At 35.8% G+C, this 20,263-nt stretch overlaps 1 protein-coding gene across 1 annotated transcript in view; it reads left to right on the top strand.

The window, feature by feature from the left end:
- The window catches only part of BRIP1 (BRCA1 interacting helicase 1), a 188,195-nt gene extending 183,856 nt beyond the window's left edge, over window positions 1-4,339 (top strand). The window contains 3 exon segments of the mRNA XM_040244471.1: window positions 1,788-2,015; window positions 3,527-4,238; window positions 4,240-4,339. Of these exon segments, the coding sequence (XP_040100405.1) occupies window positions 1,788-2,015; window positions 3,527-4,238; window positions 4,240-4,339 (1,040 nt within the window).
- The last annotated feature ends 15,924 nt before the right edge of the window (window positions 4,340-20,263 follow it).

Genomic DNA, 20,263 nt, shown 5'->3' with positions numbered 1-20,263 from the left:
GATTATTTATATATTAAAAATAAATATATATATTCATATAGGACATGATTTACCCACAAAATGGTGTTATTCCTTTTACCCAGAATAGTTTAATATATTTGGAATTGGGAGAAGGGAGACAAAAAATAAAACACCTTTGAGACTGTTAAAGTGAGAAAGGGTAAGTGGCTCAGTTGTGTCCTACTTTTTGTGACCCCACGTACTATAGCTTGCCAGGCTCCCCTGTTCATGGAATTCTCGAGGCCAGAATACTGGAGTGGGTAGCCAGTGGGAATGCCCTTCTCCAGGAGATCTTCCTGACCCAGGGATTAAACCTGTCTCTCCCGCATTGCAGGCACATTCTTTTACCATATGAGCCACCAGGGAAGCCCAAGAATATCAGAGCCGGTAGCCGTTCCCTTCTCCAGGGGATCTTCCCCACTCAGGGACTGAACCTGGGTCTCCTGCATTGCAGGCAGATCCTTTATCATTTGAGCACCAGGGAAGCTCAAAGTGAAAGCGTTAGTCACTCAGTTATGTCCAACTTTTTGCAACCATATGGACTGTAGCCTCCCAGGCCCCTCTGTCCATGGAATTCTCCAGGCAAGAATACTGGAGTGGGTAGCCATTCCCTTCTTCCCAACCCAGGGATCAAACTCCAATTTATTTTTGCTCAAGGAATCAAAAGTTGTAAAAAGAGATTGTGTTGTTTACAACTTCTATTTTCTCTGCAGTTAAAAGATAGGCAGTTTTTGTGGGGAATTATAATAAAATTCCCTTTCATGGATCACAGCCTTGTTGTGGCAAAGGGGCTTGCGTAACTCAAGCTATGAGCTGTGCCGTGCAGGACCACCCAAGATGCAAACCACTCCAGTATTCTTGCAGAGAGAATCCCATGAAAAGTATGATAAAGCATGAAAAGATATGACACTGGAAGATGAGCCCCAAGGAAATTAAAGACACTTGCTCCTTGAAAGGAAAACTGTGACAAACCTAGACAACGTATTAAAAAGCAAAGACATCACTTTACCAACAGAGATCTATATAGTCAAAGGTGTGGTTTTTCCAGTAGTCATGTATGAATTTGATAGTTGGACTATAAAAAAGGCTAATGGCCAAAGAATTGATGCCTACGAATTGTGGTGCTGGAGAAGATTCTTGAGAGTTTCTTGGACTGCACGGAGATGAAACGAGTCAATCCTAAAGGAAGTCAACCCTGAATATTCATTAGAGGACTGATGCTGAAATTGAAGCTCCAATACTTTGGCCACCTGATGAAAAGAGCTGATGCCTTGGAAAAGACCCTGATGCTGGGAAAGATTGAGGGCAGGAGGAGAAGGGGATGACAGGATGAGACGACTGGATGGCATCACCAACTCAATGGGCATAAGTTGGAGCAAACTCTGGGTGATGGTGAAGGACAGGGAAGCCTGGGATGCTGCAGTCCGTGGGGTCACAAAGAGTCAGACACAACTTCGTGACTGAACAATAAAAACCATGATAAAATTAAATTTGCCTTATTCCCCAGTTATTCATATTGAAGAATAATGCATTTCCCTATCTCCATTCTACTTCTACTGCCTCTTCCCTCCATCCAGTTGACAATCACTGCATGTAAAGAGAAATGCTACTGATACAAGACCATACTGTACTTACAAAGGTAAAAAGGCAGGAAAACAGTTGAGAACCATTCTATATACTCTAAATTCAAAGTAGATTACTTCACCAGAGAAGTTACCTAATTGTTTTTCTTAGTATATCGTCACAAATAACCAAAGTTTCTTTGCTGGTTTTACTTTTTGCCTTAGGACTTTCTAAATGGGTTCGACAGTTGATTCAGCACCATTCAACCTTTGAGAGTGCACTGGAATCCTTGGCTGAATTTTCCAAAAAGCACCAAAAGGTCATTGCTGTATCCAAAGAAGACAGAAAATCTATACGGGACAGTGAGCCTACACTTGGAGTGGCTTGTTCGAAGGATAGTACCTATTTTCTAGAAGCAGCAAGCCATTTATCACCAGAATATGCTACTGAAGGTAAAGCAAAAATGTGTTTAAAACTACCATATCCTAAAATGATAAATGAAAGTCCATCTTTACCAAGAGGCATCATCTCCAAAAAGGAGAAAAGTATGAAAAGTTCTACCCATTTACATTTAGTAGAGAAGTCTCATTATATTCAGTGAAATGATATTTGTTATGCTACAGATTAATGTCCTTAAATATGTTGGTTTGTAATATAAGGTGTTATCATAAAATAATGAAATAGTATAGTGTATTGGAATGGGAACAAACTTTTGTCAGAGACCTATACATATTTTCTGGTTTTCCACTAAGAAGCTTTGACCCTCTGAGCAAGTCACTTAACATTTTGAGTCTTAATAGAAGAAGGAATATCTGCCAACCTGTCCCTCCAGGTTGGGTTGTATAGATCTAATAAGATGATAAATATCACAACATTGTCAAGAACTGTACAAATGGTAATTTTTTCTAAAGGTGATATTAAAAACTGACCTAATTTGCCTTACATTTGTTTAGAGATGTGAAAGTCATTTATTCTAAATGATAAAAAAATAATATTTTAAAATGTCAGAATATGCTAGATTAGAATATAATTTGAAAAATTAGAATATAATTTAAATATATTAGAGTATAATATATTAGAAGTTAGCAAATTATGGCCTATGGACCAAATTTTGCCTGCTCTCTGATTTTGTAAGTAAAATTTAATGGAATGCAGTCACAGTCAATCACTTACATATAGTATACAAGAGCAGAGTTAAGTAGTTGTATATATTACACTAGAACAGCATAATTGAGTAGTTGCAACAGATACTATATGACCCACAAAGCCTAAAATATTTATTGTCTGGCTTATTACAGAAAAAGTTTCCTAAACTGTGTTCTGTATCATTGGATATCATTTTAATTGTTATATTTAATATATAGTAGTTGTTTCATATATCAGTTTCTAAATATTTATTTTATAACGTATGCTTGTATCCTAACTAAATGTTATAGTGAGTTCTAGGCCATTATACTAGTTTCTAGTCCAGGTCTGATTACCAACCAATTTTATAACCTCAAGCAAATATCTTAGTCTTTGTGGTTGTCAGTTTCCTTTTTTTTGGGGGGGAGGGGGTTGTCAGCTACCTTAGGGAATTAATCTTGGTCAGTTTTTCTCAATCACTGGTTAGTGGATTTTTAAGGCATTTTTACAGCCTCTTTCCCCCTTTACTCAGCCTTCTTTCTTTTCCTTTTTACCCTTCCTTTTCTTGTTCACTTCTGAGATCCCTGGTGTAGAATTTGATAGTTTACCAGACAGCATTATAACTTGGGGTAGGAACCACTGGAGACCTAAGATTCCTTTCAGAGTTAACATGTTGTGCTTTACATTCTAAAATGGAAGTCCTGCTACTGCTTGTTATGGGCTCTGAATTATGCATCCTATACAGTTATTTCAGTATTTCTAACAAAAATCACTTTTAATGTAACAATTATGATGTTAGGAGCAGAAAGTTAACACTCTTACACTCTTGTATTTATAGATGATCCAGAATTATTAGAAGAGTCTGCCCAGGCAGTAGGAGCAGAAAGAATTGTGATTTCCAGATCCACAAGCCCCACCTTCAGCAAACAAATAGACCGAGTTAGCTGGTCTGGGAGAAATGTGGGGGGACAGTGTCTTACTGGTAAAATTCTGACTGGAACACCTATGGTTAGGTCATCAGAGGACTGTGCCTCTACTTCTTCCACTTTCAAAACAGAAAAGAAATGTGAAACAGTTTTGCCAGTCACTGATAAATATGAGTCCTCATATCTGACAGTAGATACGTCATTTGGAGCATGCCCTCAGTCAGAAACCATTGTTCCATCTACAAACGTCGATGCTACTAATCTGAATTCAGAAGATCCAGCAATTCATTTGTCTGTAGTAAGTGAAGAAGCTGAACCTTCTGCTTCAAATACAGCTTCTGAAACAGAAGCAGAGGATGAATCTATCTATTTTACACCTGAACTTTATGATCCTGTAGATACAAATGAAGAGAAGAATGAACTAGCTGGAACTGAGAGAGACAGTAGATTGACTAATAGTTCAAACTGCATTTTAACCGAAGATCTTTTTGAAATTAAAACTACAAAAGGAGTGGATTCAGTCAGAGAAATGGAAGCTGAGGACTGCACAGACACAAAGTTGAAAAGACTCATGCCTATTAAAGAAAGTAAAGTTGATGACCTTGGAAGTAATGTAAAAACAACTCATAAATGAATTGGAACTGGGAAAATACTCAGGAAATGGATATAAATTGTCTTCTTCCAAAAATAAAGATGTGTTCCTGGTGTTAGGTAATAATACTTAACTGTCAAGCTATAAAAACATACCATCATGCATATATTCAGCTATATTGTAAATTGGATAAGTAGCATGGTTTGGGGTTTTTTTTTTTTTTAGTTTGAGATATATTTTTCACTTTAATCCAAAGACTATATTATGTTTAAAAATACAAGTTTTACTACTCCCAAGTTTTAATAAATTGATTCTTAAAAAATATTTTCCTCCAAGAAGTCTTTCTCTGCTAAATGCTATATTGAATTAATCAATTTGGAAGATATGTAGTTTCCTAATGCACTTTTAAATTTCACATGAATATTTGTTTTTGTAGTCCTCTTCATCCATTTGTTTTCAGACTGATATGTAAAAATTAATAGCAATCTAATCCAGTCATCCGTGGATCATGTTTCTCTAGATTTCTCAGATCAGTCTGAGATTTTTTTTTTTTAGAAGTCACAGTCTTCTTGAAAAGTATATTCCTATATTAAATTTCCTACTTCTTAGTAATTAAGAATTAAGAAGAAAACTACTTGCATTTCTAATTGAAATTGTTTTTTGTTCATTAAACCTAAATCAAGCATGTTGTAAACAAATTTATATAAAATCATAAGATGCCAAATTAAAGACTCCAGATTTTCAATTCTGATTTAGTTTCATCACCATTGTGGAAAAAAGTGATCTTTTCTAGCTGAAAGGTTTCAATTATGCAGCCAAGATAGGAAACTTCAAATATAAACTTAATAAGTAAACCCAAACATGTAACAGTAGCTGAAAAATGTTCTGTGATATCTCAGTAAGCCTTTCTGTAAATTTTGACTCTGGTTTTATGAATGAAGCTGTACTTCTTATTAAAAATGGTTATAAAAGCTCTTCTCTGATATCATTCCAAAAATACATTCACTGATCTTTTCCAAGAGACATCTGTTATTCAGTAGACATTTAGGCTTCTTGTGAGTGATTTGAATTGAAATTTTATGAGTTGTTCAAGTTGTGGATATGTTTCATTATTTTCAAGTCAAAATTCTCTGAAGTCAGGTATCTTTTTATTTGGGATGATAATTTATTATACATGAATATGTTTACTTTCATTTCAGTGGCATTTAGATTGAATACAGCTTAATTGTTTCTATAGCATTGGATGTTACAACTCTAAGCATAATTCAAAGAAATTTATTTATTTTTATTTTTTTAATTTATTTATTTATTTTTAATTTTTACTTTACAATTCTGTATTGGTTTTGGCATAGATTGACATGAATCCACCACAGGTGTACATGCGTTCCAATTTAAATGGGTAATTTACCAGTTAAAGACTGTATCTGTAGATTGGGGTATATTCAGTGCCATCTAGTATTAGATCTTTTTCTTAGATGATTAGTAAAAAGTTTCAAACACTGGATTAGAAGGTAATTTCTAAATTGTTTTGAAAGGGTGAAATCATTTGTCCTCTTTGGCATAGTTTTTAATTCACATATAAAGGGTAGTGTGATAATAGGAAAATACCAGGTGGAAGGCAAGAGACTTGGGCTCTGTTCTTGGCTCTGCCACTAAAATTTGCTAAGTCATGCCTTTTGGGGAATTAGTTTCATCTGTGAAATGTGTAGTTTGATACTATAAAATCATGCAAATCCCTTTCAACCTTAAAAATCCATAATTTAAAGGAATATGTGTTGATATTTTATTCTGAATTTTTATTTGCTTTTGTTGCAAAATGCTTAAAGCAAATCATTTGTATAAAAATAACATGAATAATTGTTTGAATATGTGCATAATAACTTAGGAAGAAAAATATTTTAACATTGCTGCAATTAAAATATTCATGAATGCTTAAAATTGTCTTTAGAAGAATTGGTAAACTACTGGAGAAGAACCAAGTACAGTATTTTTTAGTCATATCTTAGTGTGATTATCCAAAGGAAAGAAGATGAAGGTAATATTAGTCACTCAGTCGTGTCTGACTCTTTGCGACCCCATGGCCTGTGGCCCACCAGGCTCCTCTGCCCATGGAATTCTCCAGGCAAAAACACTGGAGTGGGTAGCCATTCCCTTCTCCAGGGAATCTTCCCAACCCAGAGATCAAACCCAGGTCACCTGCATTGCAGGCAGATTCTTTACCATCTGAGCCACCATTGTTCTTATCCAACTCAATCTCAAATACCATCCCTTTCCCTAGATATAATTTATTCTTGCCAAAATCTAATTTTCTCCAAGGCTAAAAATTTCAGTTACTGAGAATGCACATAGAGATGTGGCACAAGCTTATAGTAATCCCAAGTGGTGTTACAAAAATTTTGTACAATGATTTCATGGTAGAAACAGGTACATAGTCTCCTCAGATCACAGCTTTGACCAAGATGGTTTTGCAAGAAGTAAAGTACTAGGCCTTTATAAACAGTAGAAGTAGAACATTTTCATTAGTGATAAAATACTTTTTAAAGAGATGTTTTAGAAAGTTCAAGTTAAAACATATAAAAGCATTTAAAAGAGTATCTGACTTATGGCAAACCCTCAGTTATTACTTGGTAAATCAATCATATATGTGGAGCACACTCTTGCTTTATATGGAGTCTTCCCTAATGATGACAGATAGATTAGATAGATAGATAGGTGATAAACTGACAATAGAGACTCATTGTATAGTAGTTCAGTTCTGTCGCTCAGTTTTGTCCAGCTCTGCAACCCCAAGGCCTGCAGCATAGGCCTCCCTGTCTATCACCAACTCAAGTTCATCAAGTCGGTGATGCCATCCAACCATCTCATCTTCTGTCGTTCCCTTCTCTTCCTGCCTTCAATCTTTCCCAGCATCAGGGTCTTTTCCAGTGAATCAGTTCTTCGCATCAGGCTGCCAAAATATTGGCCACCGATGAATATTCAGGACTGATTTCCTTTAAAATTGACTGGTTGGATCTTACAGTCCAAGGGACTCTCAAGAGTCTTCTCCAGCACCACAGTTCAAAAGCATCAACTCTTCGGTGCTCAGCTTTCTTATGGTCCAATTCTCACATCCATACATAACTACTGGAAAAACCATAGCTTTGACTAGACGGATCTTTATATAGTAATAAGGAGAAGTCATTTGGCTAGTTTATTTTTTAAAGCTTTTGAGATATTTAAGACAGAAGTTTTTTCATCGTGTAATTTGCCTTACCCATTCAATCCAAATTAAATAATTATCTAATAATTTATTTAAAGACTAAAAATACATAGAGCATAGAGGCCACGAATCAGCAAAACAACTAGTTGGAGAAAAGGCTTGATTCATGGAAGAAATGTACATTGTAAAGAGCAGATGTGTCATGACTTAATACTTACATGAATTATTTTAAAAGTCTCTCAGTCGTGTCTGACTCTGCGATCCCATGGACTGTAGCATACCAGGCTCTTCTGTCCATGGGATTTTCCAGGCAAGGGTACTGGAGTGGGTTGCCATTTCCTCTCCAGAGGATCACCCCAACCCAGGGATCGAACCCAGGTCTCCCACATTGCAGGCAGACGCTTTACCATCTGAGCCACCAGGGAAACCTGAATAATTGTGTTAGAAATTAATGATAATTCTTTATGCAACTACTGTGCATTTAATTATTACGTGGTTTTTAATTTGATACTGTTTCCAAGTTCACATAAGACTTTGTGCTTTATTCTTTCTTGTCTTTCTATTTAAGGCATTAATTTTTTGAAGGCTTTTCCGTGTTATGTCTCTACAGTATGACCTTGTGCTACATTCCTATAGTTAAACACATTCAGGCTACTTAATTCTTTGGAATTGCTTATAAAATTTCATGAAATCAAAATGCCTATTGTAAAATCACTTGAAAGATTGGTTATTGTCATTTAATCTCTGATGACATTTTTTGGATAGTTGCTTACTACACAGTCCTTGCTCGTGATCTGTTTAGCCTCAGATTTATCAGCGTGCTACACAAGATTTTAGTTTAATCTTTATGAATTTGTGGTAGATTCTTGTCTATTTCCATAGACAATTGCAGTCAATTTTTTGTAAATAGAAAGGCAGTATTAAAACTGAACTTTTTCATAATAAAAAATAAATTTAAGACCACATCAGACAGTGAATGTCTAAGAAAGCTAAAACTAATATAAAGTAGCTATGTAGCAATTAAACATAAAGACATCACTTCAGGAAATGGAAATTTAAATAGATGACCTAGGCTTATGATTTTCTAGCCTTAAATGATTTTTATGTCTCCTAAAAAAAAAAAGCATTTTGTTTCTTAAGGTTTCATTTGATAGACCATTAGCTGCCTGGCTTCCTGTACTCTACAATGGGGCCTTGTTACAATATCCATGTGATCTGAGCCAGTGGATCACCTTATTGGTGAAACCATCTTATAATGAAGTGCTTTCAGTAACTAAACTCCTGGACAAGATCCAAAACAACCCATCTTATACCAAATTCCATTCTGTAATAAACAAGTTTCAACATATTGCAAGGAAAATAAAAATTATATGAAACTTACTATTCCCGTAAATTTAACCTTTGAAAATCTAACCTTGGTAAATTCTGATTAAAAGGAATATTTGTTAACAAGGCACAAAGAGGTAGATATTTAGTACACTTTAAAATAAAGCAACTTTTATGATTTTGATTCTCTTGTGCTTGTCCCAAAAATGTCCTCATTTTACATTAAATTATTTTATGTCAGTATTTACAAAGATAAATTTAAAATGTTTTCTTTGTCTCCTTGCTATTACAAAGCACTAATTGTACAAGTGCCATGTCATTTATGTAAACTAAGTTAGATGCCATCATCCTTTATATATGATACATATGTAGTTGAAAAGATTTAGAGATATATTAAATACTGATTGTTATTATTTTGGATCAAGTATTGTCTTGGTACATTTTCCCTTTTTTTCAGACTTTTCAGACTCCCTTTTTTTCGGTGTTATGATATTCCTATTTAAATACTAACTGTTCTTCAAACATTGATCTCTTTTATTGTATCTGTTGTAAAAGGACCCAAGTAATCCACCTTACCACTCAGGATTTTATTGCTTGTGAAGTTGAATTATTACCTAAAGCAGAAGGCAGTAGGAAATATAAAAAAATACTTCGTGCCGTCCTTAGTATGTCCTGGGCTGTGCTCAGTCGCTCAGTCATGTCCGACTCTTTGCGACCCTGTGGACTGTAGCCCACCAGGCTGCTCTGTCCAGGGGGTTTCTCCAAGCAAGAATACTGGAGAGAGTTGCCATGCTCTTCTCCAGGGGATCTTCCCAACCCAGTTATCGAACCCAGGTCTCCCACATTGCAGGCGGTTTCTTTACCATCTGAGCTACCAAGGAAGCCCCATCCTTAGTATGGGCTTACCTAAATACAGTAAGGTAGATTGATGTATTAATATTCCTCTATTTCAGTCTTTAAAGTTGATCGGCATTATACATGGGTGTTACCATTAGACATGGAAACATATTCCAGTTTCATATGATGACTTTGAGCAAAAGTTATTTACCTTCTCTGAACTTTTGTATTTTTACCTTTAAATGTTAATAATTTCATTAAAAATATAGATCAAACATTATGAGTATCAGATACATAAAAGCTTTTTTTTTTTTTTAACATCAGACAAGGAGAAAGGTAACAATTTGGAGTCAAAAGTATGAGTTTGAGTTTTGGCCCTACTGAGTGGCCTTGGTCCTATAATTTTAACTCATAAACCCTCAGTTTTATTTTCTGGGAGTGAAAAAAGTGAGTAATATCTACCTAAGAAAAGTATTGTGATTAAATGAGATGATATGCAATATGTGAAAGTACTTTATAAATTTTGAACCACTGTCCAAGTAGTAGTTGTTAGGAAACCTCAACAATAGTATAACTGTTACCTCAGTATCCTAAAACTGCACTTTCAAAAGGACTAGTAAACCTGTTAGAATTTGGTCCAAGTGCTGAAAGGCTCAATTGAGCTTTGTTAAAGATTCTATGTGGTTATTCTTTCACTAGCAAGACTTAAGTATTGTGAAAATGTATTTTCTATTTTTTCCATTTCATTTTTATATCTTAAAATATATGCATGTTTCAGTTTAAAAAAAGTCATCAATAGAACACTGAATGTAAGTTGCACTGAGGATGTTCTATGTAAGATCCACAGGGGGGAGTTTTGTTGGGGGGAGGAGGTGGTCTGTTGTTTACTGCTAAACTCCCAACATTATATTCACTGACTAAATTAATTGATAGACTCTATTAATTGTGTATTTCTATTAAGACTTTATATATGCTACTTGGCTCTCATAAATGCTCATTTCATTTGACTAATTTCTAGACTCTAGTGACCCTTCTCTTTCCAAATTTGTTATTCTCATTGCCCTAACAGCATTAAATCCCTCATACTTCTTCCAGTCCTTTAGTTGTGGGCCAGAGATTGTCTTTCTCTTTCTTTTTTTTCTGAAGTGTGTGGTTTCACCCATTTTAAGCTACAAAGAATGTTGGATCTTTGTACATTCTGTTTGAGATGTCCATAAACAGCACTGTCCTTCACAATTGGATTCTAAAATAGGAATTGAATTTCATGTTACCTAATTGATTAGCCAAAGTGACAGCTATGTTGTAAGCCTTTTAAGCCCATTGTCACCCTGGGACAAAGTTAGTTTTTCCTGCCTTTGTCCCAGTGTAATATTTATTGTATGGTATTGCAATTGCTGAGAAGTCTGTCTCTCTGGCCCATTGTGACCCCTGAGGATCCAGACACTTTTCATCCTACCTGGCATTTAATCATTCATCTACTTACTCCCCTAACACATTTTGAGACCTTACTTTGTATTAAGAGCTATGCTAATACTCTGGGGATACCAGTGTTAAGTATGATAAGGATATATCGGCTAGGGATTCACAACCTAATTTACATGTCAGGAAACACTCGTGCTACAGTGTGATAAGAGCTGTAGCACAGGCAAAGCAGTGTTTGTTGAGTATATGCATACGGTAATGCACAGTTGGGATTATAGAGGATCTGTAAGTTAACAGCATCATCTGTTTAACACAGGAAACATCTTGACAGTTTTAAAAATATCTTAATGGAAAAATGCTTACAATTTTAAAATATATTCTCGAGGAATTGCAGAATATGCTTCATTTCCTGAAGTTCCCATATTCAGATCTCTTAGCCTCCCTACTCTGGATTATGGAATGTTAACTTACCCAGAGGGAACAAAGCAAGAACATAACCAATACATCTGCAGTGCCTTGGAGTATAGCAGGCAGTGTAGTGTGTCAGAGAGCTTTCAGACCTGGTAGCTCATTTGGTTCTCAGAATCCCCTGCCAAAGTCAGCAACACGGTGGTGTTATCCTTCTTATAAAGGAGGAAAATAAAACATTGCAGTGAGACTACAATCAAGGTCATGGTGTACTTTTCCACTCTCGTATTTCTGTGCTTTTGTATAAATTTTAGTCCACCTTTGTTTTCCAGACCCTCTCTATGATAGTTATAGTCTTGAAATTCTGAAAGCAAGGCTCACAATTTTATTTTTTATCCGAAGGGGGTACTTTCCAGAATGTTTTTACAGCATTTTTACAATATTAAATGAAGATGCATTAACATTAAGGAGTATTAGCTTTTTGAATACAGAAACCATCCTGGAGCATAGTATACTGCTTGACACATAGTAGGTGCCTAGTAAATATCTTTTAATGAAAAGAGGGGGGGGAAATGAAATCTCAAAACAACTCAAAAAGCTGAGCGTTACCTAAGGTAACATAGCTAACTAATGACATTGGAGTCAGAACTAGAGCCAAAGTGTCGTAACTTTCTATTCCAGTTTCCTAACACCTTTCCAGCACCTAATACCGAAACCTCAGCTTCTGACTTCCACTCCTGTGATTTCACCTCCATTTCATCTCCTCACTTCCACTGACTAAGCCCTACTCCAGTCCCCCTCCTACACCTACTTCCTCAGTCTTCTCCTAGCTTATCAGCCTCCTTCGGTCTTTCCTTCCTCGCTTCCAAGTTTGGACTTCAGTCAGTCACTGGGACTAGTCTCCCACCAGCATCCTGAACTTCTGTCCACCTTTGTAATTCTATTCCAGTCCTGCAAAATCCTCAAACCTAGTTTAATATCAGTTTGTCTTTGCTGTTACTGCACTGGAAAGTTGAGCACTGCTGAAATTTATGTAGAAGAGTGGATTGGTGCCACTACAGAGTTACGGCTTCCAGCCTTGATTAGATTCTCAGCACTGCTTTTCAGCTCATGTATTTTCCTAGGCTATTAATAGTTCCCCTCTCCCCTTATCCACCAATAACTGGACTAGACTGACATGTTGCTTCTTTTCCCAGCCAAGTTCCCTTTCCCAGTTCTGTGCTTTCTCTGGATAATCGTATTCTCTTTTGAACTATACGCTAGATGATTCCTGACACATCAACCAGCTGACTGCTCCACATCCTGGATATCCCATAGCATCTCAGCTTCGATTTGTGTAAAACAATTCTTTTCTGAGACCTGCTCTTCCTGTTTCAAATGGCAGCCCCCGCCCCCCTGCCGCATCTATCTAGCTCTCCAAATATGAAACCACTACTCAAGTCATCCAAATTGTTGGGTTGAGCAAAGTTGATCACTTTCCATCTTCACAGTGATTGCATTAATTCAGACCCTCAGAGTCTTTTCTAGACTAGCATTAATAGTTCTCCCTCCAGTTCCACTGGTGCTTCTCCAGAAGTACCCCCTTCTGCTTTGTTGCCATTTAGCTAGTCTAAAAAGCAAATCCTTTCACTCACCTGTTTAAAATCCTGTCATATACACGATCAGGTCAAAACTCTACATGAAGACACCAGATTTTTTTTCATTCTACTGAAGTGTAGTTGATTTACAATGTCATGTTAGTTTCAGGTGTACGCCATAGTGATTCAGTCATATTTTTTCCCTTATAGATTATTACAAAATACTGAGTACAGTTCCCTGTGCTAGACAATAGGTCATTGTTGGCTATCTGTTTTATATATAATAGTGTTATTTTATATATAGTAATGTGTATGTGTTCATCCAAGCCTCCTAGTTTATCTACCCATGTTTTTCCCCTTTGGTAACCATAAGTTTGTTTTCCAAGACATCTCAGACTTTCTTGTGATCTGGTCTTTGCCAGCGTCTCAACCTCCTCTCTTGCCGCCCTGTGCTAACTTTATACTGAAGAATAGTATTTAAAACAAACCATGCCGTTTCACATCCGCTGCCCGCTGCCCGCTGCCCATGCTGGTGCTCTTCCACTTTACGGGACAAACTCCTACTCATCTTGAGAAGTTCAGCAAAGGCGTTAGTCCTCTGAAAACTTACCCTGTCCTCCCAACTGCGCTAAGTATACTTCATCTAATTTTCTTTCTGCCCCTCTACAGTGCATAACTTCAGCATATTAACTGTATTTTCTGCATTGCTTATTTTTGCTTCTGTCTTTTGTGCCAGACTTATGTTTGTACAGATTAAGACCGTGCTTGTCTTTGCACTGTTGCAGGTGGTACATGCTTTAAAATAGGAAGTTCCTGATTTATGGCACTGTTTAGTTCCATAAACTGAGCTGAACCGTGTTATCCTGAGACTGGCGACTTTAGTTAGGTATTGCTTTTATTTGTTTATTATACTTTTGCTACTGTTTTAGTATTTTAGATAGACCAGAAATTTAGAAATCATCTCCTTCCCTTGTGTTAAACAAGAGGTAACTGAGGCCCAGAGAGATTTAGTACCTAAACCAAGGTCACTGATAGCAACACCCCACACTGTTTTTAGTGTAGTTTAGTTCGTATTAACTTAGCCTCTTTCTCAAGGCACTCTATGAGAAAGGTACAATTTTAGATTACTAAAAATTTAAAAATTAAGATACTAATTATGAATCCATTCAGTCACATTCTTTGGACTTCATCTAACTATAGAGTTTTTATGAGAAGCAGCGTATCTTGGTGATAATAGGCTTTAATGATAATATACTTGTTTTACTGTTACACTGTGTGCAATAATTCTCCATTGAGTTGTCTTCTGCTTGACTAACATATGTACACAAACATGCCTTAATAAATTACTGCATCCAATAGTCTGTAGTTTTTGGAAACCAGCATCAGTGTTAGTGTGCTATGCCTTTCCTAAATATTTTTCACCTTTTTCTTTTCTCAGGAATTTTTTTGAAATGCTCTTTCAAAGAATACTGTGCTGATAAATATCCAAATAATCTTTCTGAACGTTAAATTGTACAAAATCCTTTTGCCATTGTTTAACTGAGTTGAATACAGATGAGAAGAAAAAAAATTTATTTTATGCCACTCATGACATTGCTGCCCGTAAACATTTAAAAGCCACTTAAATGGTTTATCAGACTTAAGTAGACAATGAAGGTAAACTGACTGTATTGCTTCCAGGTCTTTTTCTAAAGTCTTCAAGTGTAAATGAGGCACTTTTTTTTTTTCATTTTCATGTGACTTCTGAAACAAAAAGCAGTTTCCACTGTCTCAAGAATTGCGAAGGGAGAAGAAATAGAATCTCAAACTCTGTTCAAAACAAAAATGTATAAATAAGAAATACCACTTTGGGACAGAGGAGGCATTGATCTATCTGTGTCTAATAATGACTCCCTCCACCCAAATATTCCCAAGGCATAAAAATCCAGATCTCATGCATGCTTTGACAGGCTTGACTTGGGAAAAGGATGGGCAATAACTCATGGAAACAACCTTCAGGATAAAAGGGACTCAGTTCCACAGCTCTTCCTGAAAACAATGGGATGGATGCTTATTAAATACAAACAAATGACACATAAACCCAAGTCCCTTTTCTTTTGCATAAATAAGTCTCAGGTTGCCTACTGCCCTTTTACAATTTCCCAGCCACTTGCAAAACTGTTCGTCATATTCATTTTTTTTCCCCTGCCTATACCTGTTTTTAATGTTAGATAGAAGGGACTAGGCCACACATTATGATTTATCCCAGGCCCTGCACTCAACCAGAAATAATCCTAAACTCCGCTCATTGCTCAAAGCAGTATGGCCAAGGAGAAACATACCACTTTTATTCCAAAATACTGACTTAAAATAACCAAGCATCTATTATTTATCCATTTTCAACATCAGTGGATTCATCTAAACTCTCTTTTCTACCCATTTAAAAACTGAGAGTCTTAAGTTCTATGATATCAGTTCATTCAATACTTTAGCATAAAAGACACTTAAAACTATGACTTGGGATTTTCCCTGGTGCTTCTCCCTCAGAGGTGGACCATTCATGACAAGTCTGAATGTTTACTTTGGTTACAAATGTCTGCAGAAACATATGGTCAGATCATATGGTTCTAATAATGTTCCCTTTAGTACTTTGCAGCTTTGACCAATTTCAATATTTTTTCTGGAATTGGAAATTCTTTCTTGTGGGAATGTACTCATTTATCAAAAAATGAATATGTGGTTGTTAAGAACTTTTGGGCTTAGTGCAATATGGAAGACTGTAAGAAGTTTTTTTGAGAACTACAACTCTGCACAGATTCATAGTCTTTATTATTACACAGATCCTTCCCATTTCATCTGTATACCTTTGAGCTTGAAGTGAAAGGCTATGTTGTTAATTTTTTTTTTAACTACTTCATGCAATGTCTCCTCATTCTGAGTTTCCATTCCTGCTTTTTCAGTAACTTCCAGGCACAAATACAATTCATTCCCAAAAGAGGTTGGGAGGGTGGAGTGTGTAGTAGACGTTCTTGATCTATTATCTTCTCTCTGATGTTATTGAACACCTCTGTGGCAGAGGACCATTAATTCCTACCAAAGATAGCAAGTGCTCTTTGAATCCCTAGAGCTCTCACTTTCTTCATGAAAATCTGGAGTTTTACTCACTTCATTAAAAGGCCAGTCCAACATAAAGATTGTCTTTACATATTAGAGATTTGTTTGGTGGATTATTCAATTGGACAATATGGAGAAACTTTCTGTCCTAAAAGCAGATATATAATGATGATACCTATTATTGTTATGAATGTGTACTGTAAAAGGAAGAATGTTGCTCCCACAGACATATTCCAGGGTATAAGTTTGGACAGAATTACTTTAGTTTTTCTAATTGCTGAGGAACTATTTGCTTTTAAAGTAGTATTCTTTTTAAACAATCTTCTCTTAGATTATGAATCTTCACGTATTTTCTATTACAGCTTCTATTATGAGAAAGATTACATTCTCATATTTTTATGTGATAATCAAATTTCTGTTTTAAAACTAACTGGTGTTAAAATTTTTAAGGGTACCATTCCACATTTAATTAATATAAGCAAGTTTTTCTTACTGTAGAATACAGAAATTTGTTCATAGTGTTCTCAATTATACATGGTTTTATTTGAAAACAAGGAATTACATTTTTCTCTTGAAAAACAGTTTTGATTCTTAGGAGGGCACTAAGGAAAATGGACTGGAGCATGAATTTTGGATTTGGACATTTTAAATCCCAGCCTACTGTTTTTAAATTCTAATTCATACTCCCTGAAACCCAGTTTCCTAATCCAGAAAATGAGGACAATAATACATACTTCAGTGTTGCTGTGAGAGTAAACTTATTTGAATTTACACAATAGACATTAGCAAATGTCAGCTATGGCTTTTTTAAAGCTTATTTTCTATACTTGTCTATGTTAGACTAAAGATTATGGTTAAAATTTTCCCTTTTTAAAATAAATATGTTAAACTAATGGTTTTCAAAAACATTATCCAGTTTTAATGTACAGTTCACTTTCTATTAGACCTTTATAAGTGAAATTGAGATGTTGAATCTGGTAGTTCAGAGTTTATGAAAGGCCTTTTAAAATTTTTTGTATGCATGGAGAAAGGTTTATCTTTAAATGCCATCTGGAATATGAAAGAATGTTCTTTAACCAGCTACTTACAGTGTAGAAATTGTATCAACCAGTCTCTATTCCCATGTCCTTTAATTGGTGCTGAAATAAGTGACCCTAGAAACCTTGCTGAATCAAGGGTAAGTTTACATTTGTTCTTGAAATTTAATATGGAGCTACTTATACATAACTATACTGTGTGCTGAGGACGACTGTAATTAATAATGCTCATTCTCTCTTAATTAAAAAATGCAAAGTATGATGTGCTATTAAAGATGAACTATTCCTAGCACAACTTAGCATTTGGCATTATACCATAAGTATTAAAGCTAAAACTAAAAAGTCTTCTAGTCTGGCAGCATAGAAAAATGAGACACATTGTGCTTTCACATCGCAGTGAAATTCCACTTTAAAAGTTTGCATTGTTAAAGGAATTCTCTCTTATCTCTGCGTGTTTTTTAATCTATTCAGTTACACTTAATCAGACGATGCAAAGATTAGCCTTGTAAAATAGGGATTGGATTTCCAACTCAAGGTACACTACCAGTGCACATCCTAAAGCAAGCAGATTCAAAATTATAATAGTAATGTAAACAATTTGGTTATAGACTTTACAGTTCCATCAGAGGATGGAAGTGCTTTCACCAAATATATTCTTTGAATAAGACTATGTTCTTAAAGAACTACGAATAACATCACTTAAATAAAATGAAATCCCACGTAACCAGGTGTAGTATGATTTTTAAAGATATTTTCGTAGTGTAATATAGTAGGGCAGGTTAAAATGTGAACTCGGCAATGAGACTGGTTGGATATCAAATTCTACTTCTGCCTCTTTATTGGCTCTATGACCTAGAGCAAGTTGCTTATCTTATCTGTGCTTTATTTTTGTGCAAAACTGGGGAAATAATAATACCTAACTCATATGGTTGTTTTAAGGATTAAATGAGTTAATTCCTATAAACCACTTAGAATGTTGTCTGGAATGATGATACAAGAGCTCATGCCACAATAATCATAAATATAATAATGCTGTATTATTAATAATATTAATATTACTTTAGAAGTTTAGTTATTAAAAAGAACAGGATCATTCATTATCCTAGCATTAACAAAATTAGAGACTAGAACATTTACCATTTTAGTTTTTAAATTATCTGATGATAGCTAGGTATATGAACAATTTAAACTATCATATTTCTGTTTTTGCATCATGAAATGGTAACCTAGTCCCTTAGCAACAAGAAATGCTCCACTGCTGTGGATTTTATAAGGTGAGTTTCAATACACATTCAGAGGAAATACCATTTATAAGCATAGAGTTAATTGAATGCTCACAGGAAGAGCATAGTTAAGTATTATTCCTTGGTGGGCTGGTGAATTATGCCTTACAATTACTACTTTGCTGTGGGAAAAAAAACAGAGCTTGTCTTTCTTCCAAGGAAGGTAAAATTGGCAGTATGGGAACATTGAAAAGTTCTGGCAGGTTTATGTATTTTATTTGTTTTTAATTCACTCTTCCCAATTGGAAATATAATAAAGATTTTTCTAACAGGGTTTTGTTACATTGTCTTGTCTGATAAGTTTAGACAGGAGGGTAAACATGACCTTATTTCGGTTGGGACCACTGGGGATTATCTTTCAAATATGACTCTTTCTTGTATAGTTATGCCTCTATATCATATCTACCCGTATCATACAGTTTATTAGTGAGTTAGAAAATTGTATCATTTATCATGTGTTAACCAAACATTCCCATCACCTGTGTTAAGTTCAGTTCATTCGCTCAGTCATGTCCGACTCTTTGCAACCCCATGAATCGCAGCACACCAGGCCTACCTGTCCATCACCAACTCTTGGAGTTTACCCAAACTATGTCCATCGAGTCGGTGATGCCATCCAACCATCTCATCCTCTGTCGTCCCCTTCTCCTCCTGCCTCCAATCCCTCCCAGCATCAGTGTCTTTTCCAATGAGTCAACGCTTTGCATCAGGTGGACAAAGTATTGGAGTCTCAGCTTCAGCATCAGTCCTTCCAATGAACACCCAGGGCTGATCTCCTTCAGAATGGACTGGTTGGATCTCCTTGCAGTCCAAGGGACTCTCAAGAGTCTTCTCCAACACTACAGTTCAAAAGCATCAATTCTTCGATGCTCAGCTTTCTTCACAGTCGAACTCTCACATCCATACATGACCACTGGAAAAACCATAGCCTTGACTAGACGGACCTTTGTTGGCAAAGGTCTCTGCATTTTAATATGCTATCTAGGTTGGTCATAGCTCACCCATGTTACTGAGATGTAACATTTTATTCTGTTGTTTAATCTTACCTAATAGTAACACGGTAAATGAATTGATGCTTTTGAACTGTGGTGTTGGAGAAGACTCTTGAGAGTCCCTTGGACTGCAAGGAAATCCAATCAGTCCATTCTAAAGGAGATCAGTCCTGGGTGTTCATTGGAAGGACTGATGCTGAAGCTGAAACTCCAGTACTTCGTCCACCTGATCCGAAGCGTTGACTCATTGGAAAAGACCCTGATGCTGGGAGGGATTGGAGGCAGGAGAAGGGGACAACAGAGGATGAGATGGTTGGATGGCATCACCGACTCGATGAACATGAGTTTGAGTAAACCCCGGAAGTTGGTGATGGACAGGGAGGCCTGGAGTGCTGCGATTCATGGGGTCACAAAGAGTCAGACACGACTGAGCAAATGAACTGAGCTGAACTGAACACAGTAAAATTCAGATATTATTTTTTTGCTTGTTTTAATATAGTTATTCTTTTTAAGTATTGAAGATATTTGGAGATCTAAAATCTGAAATGACTACATGCAAATGAAAGACTAGTTCTGCTGTTTCTGGTTTTACTGAAGGTGGGTTTTATAGCTGTAGTTGGCATCTCACTGATGAAAATAAAATGTGCTCTAGAGATGCTAATATTTTTAACCCAGATATATCATATGTAACTTAATAGCTTATGGAAGATATATTTTAATTATCATGAAAGGTAACAAACTATTTTCTCTGATTTATTATTTTTAACATCTCCCTTTTTCCTTTTATCTTTAAAACACCCACTGAATATTAGTTTTGTAGAAAGTTCTGTAAATCTGTTTTTTCTTATTGACTTATTTCTCTCACTTATTCCTGTTTATAACC

The sequence above is a fragment of the Oryx dammah genome, unplaced genomic scaffold, assembly GCF_014754425.2.
Source record: "Oryx dammah isolate SB20612 unplaced genomic scaffold, SCBI_Odam_1.1 HiC_scaffold_8, whole genome shotgun sequence".
NCBI classification, from domain to species: Eukaryota; Metazoa; Chordata; class Mammalia; order Artiodactyla; family Bovidae; genus Oryx; species Oryx dammah.
The sequence above is the reverse complement of the archived record's forward strand: the minus strand, read 5'-3'. Positions and strand labels throughout refer to the sequence as shown.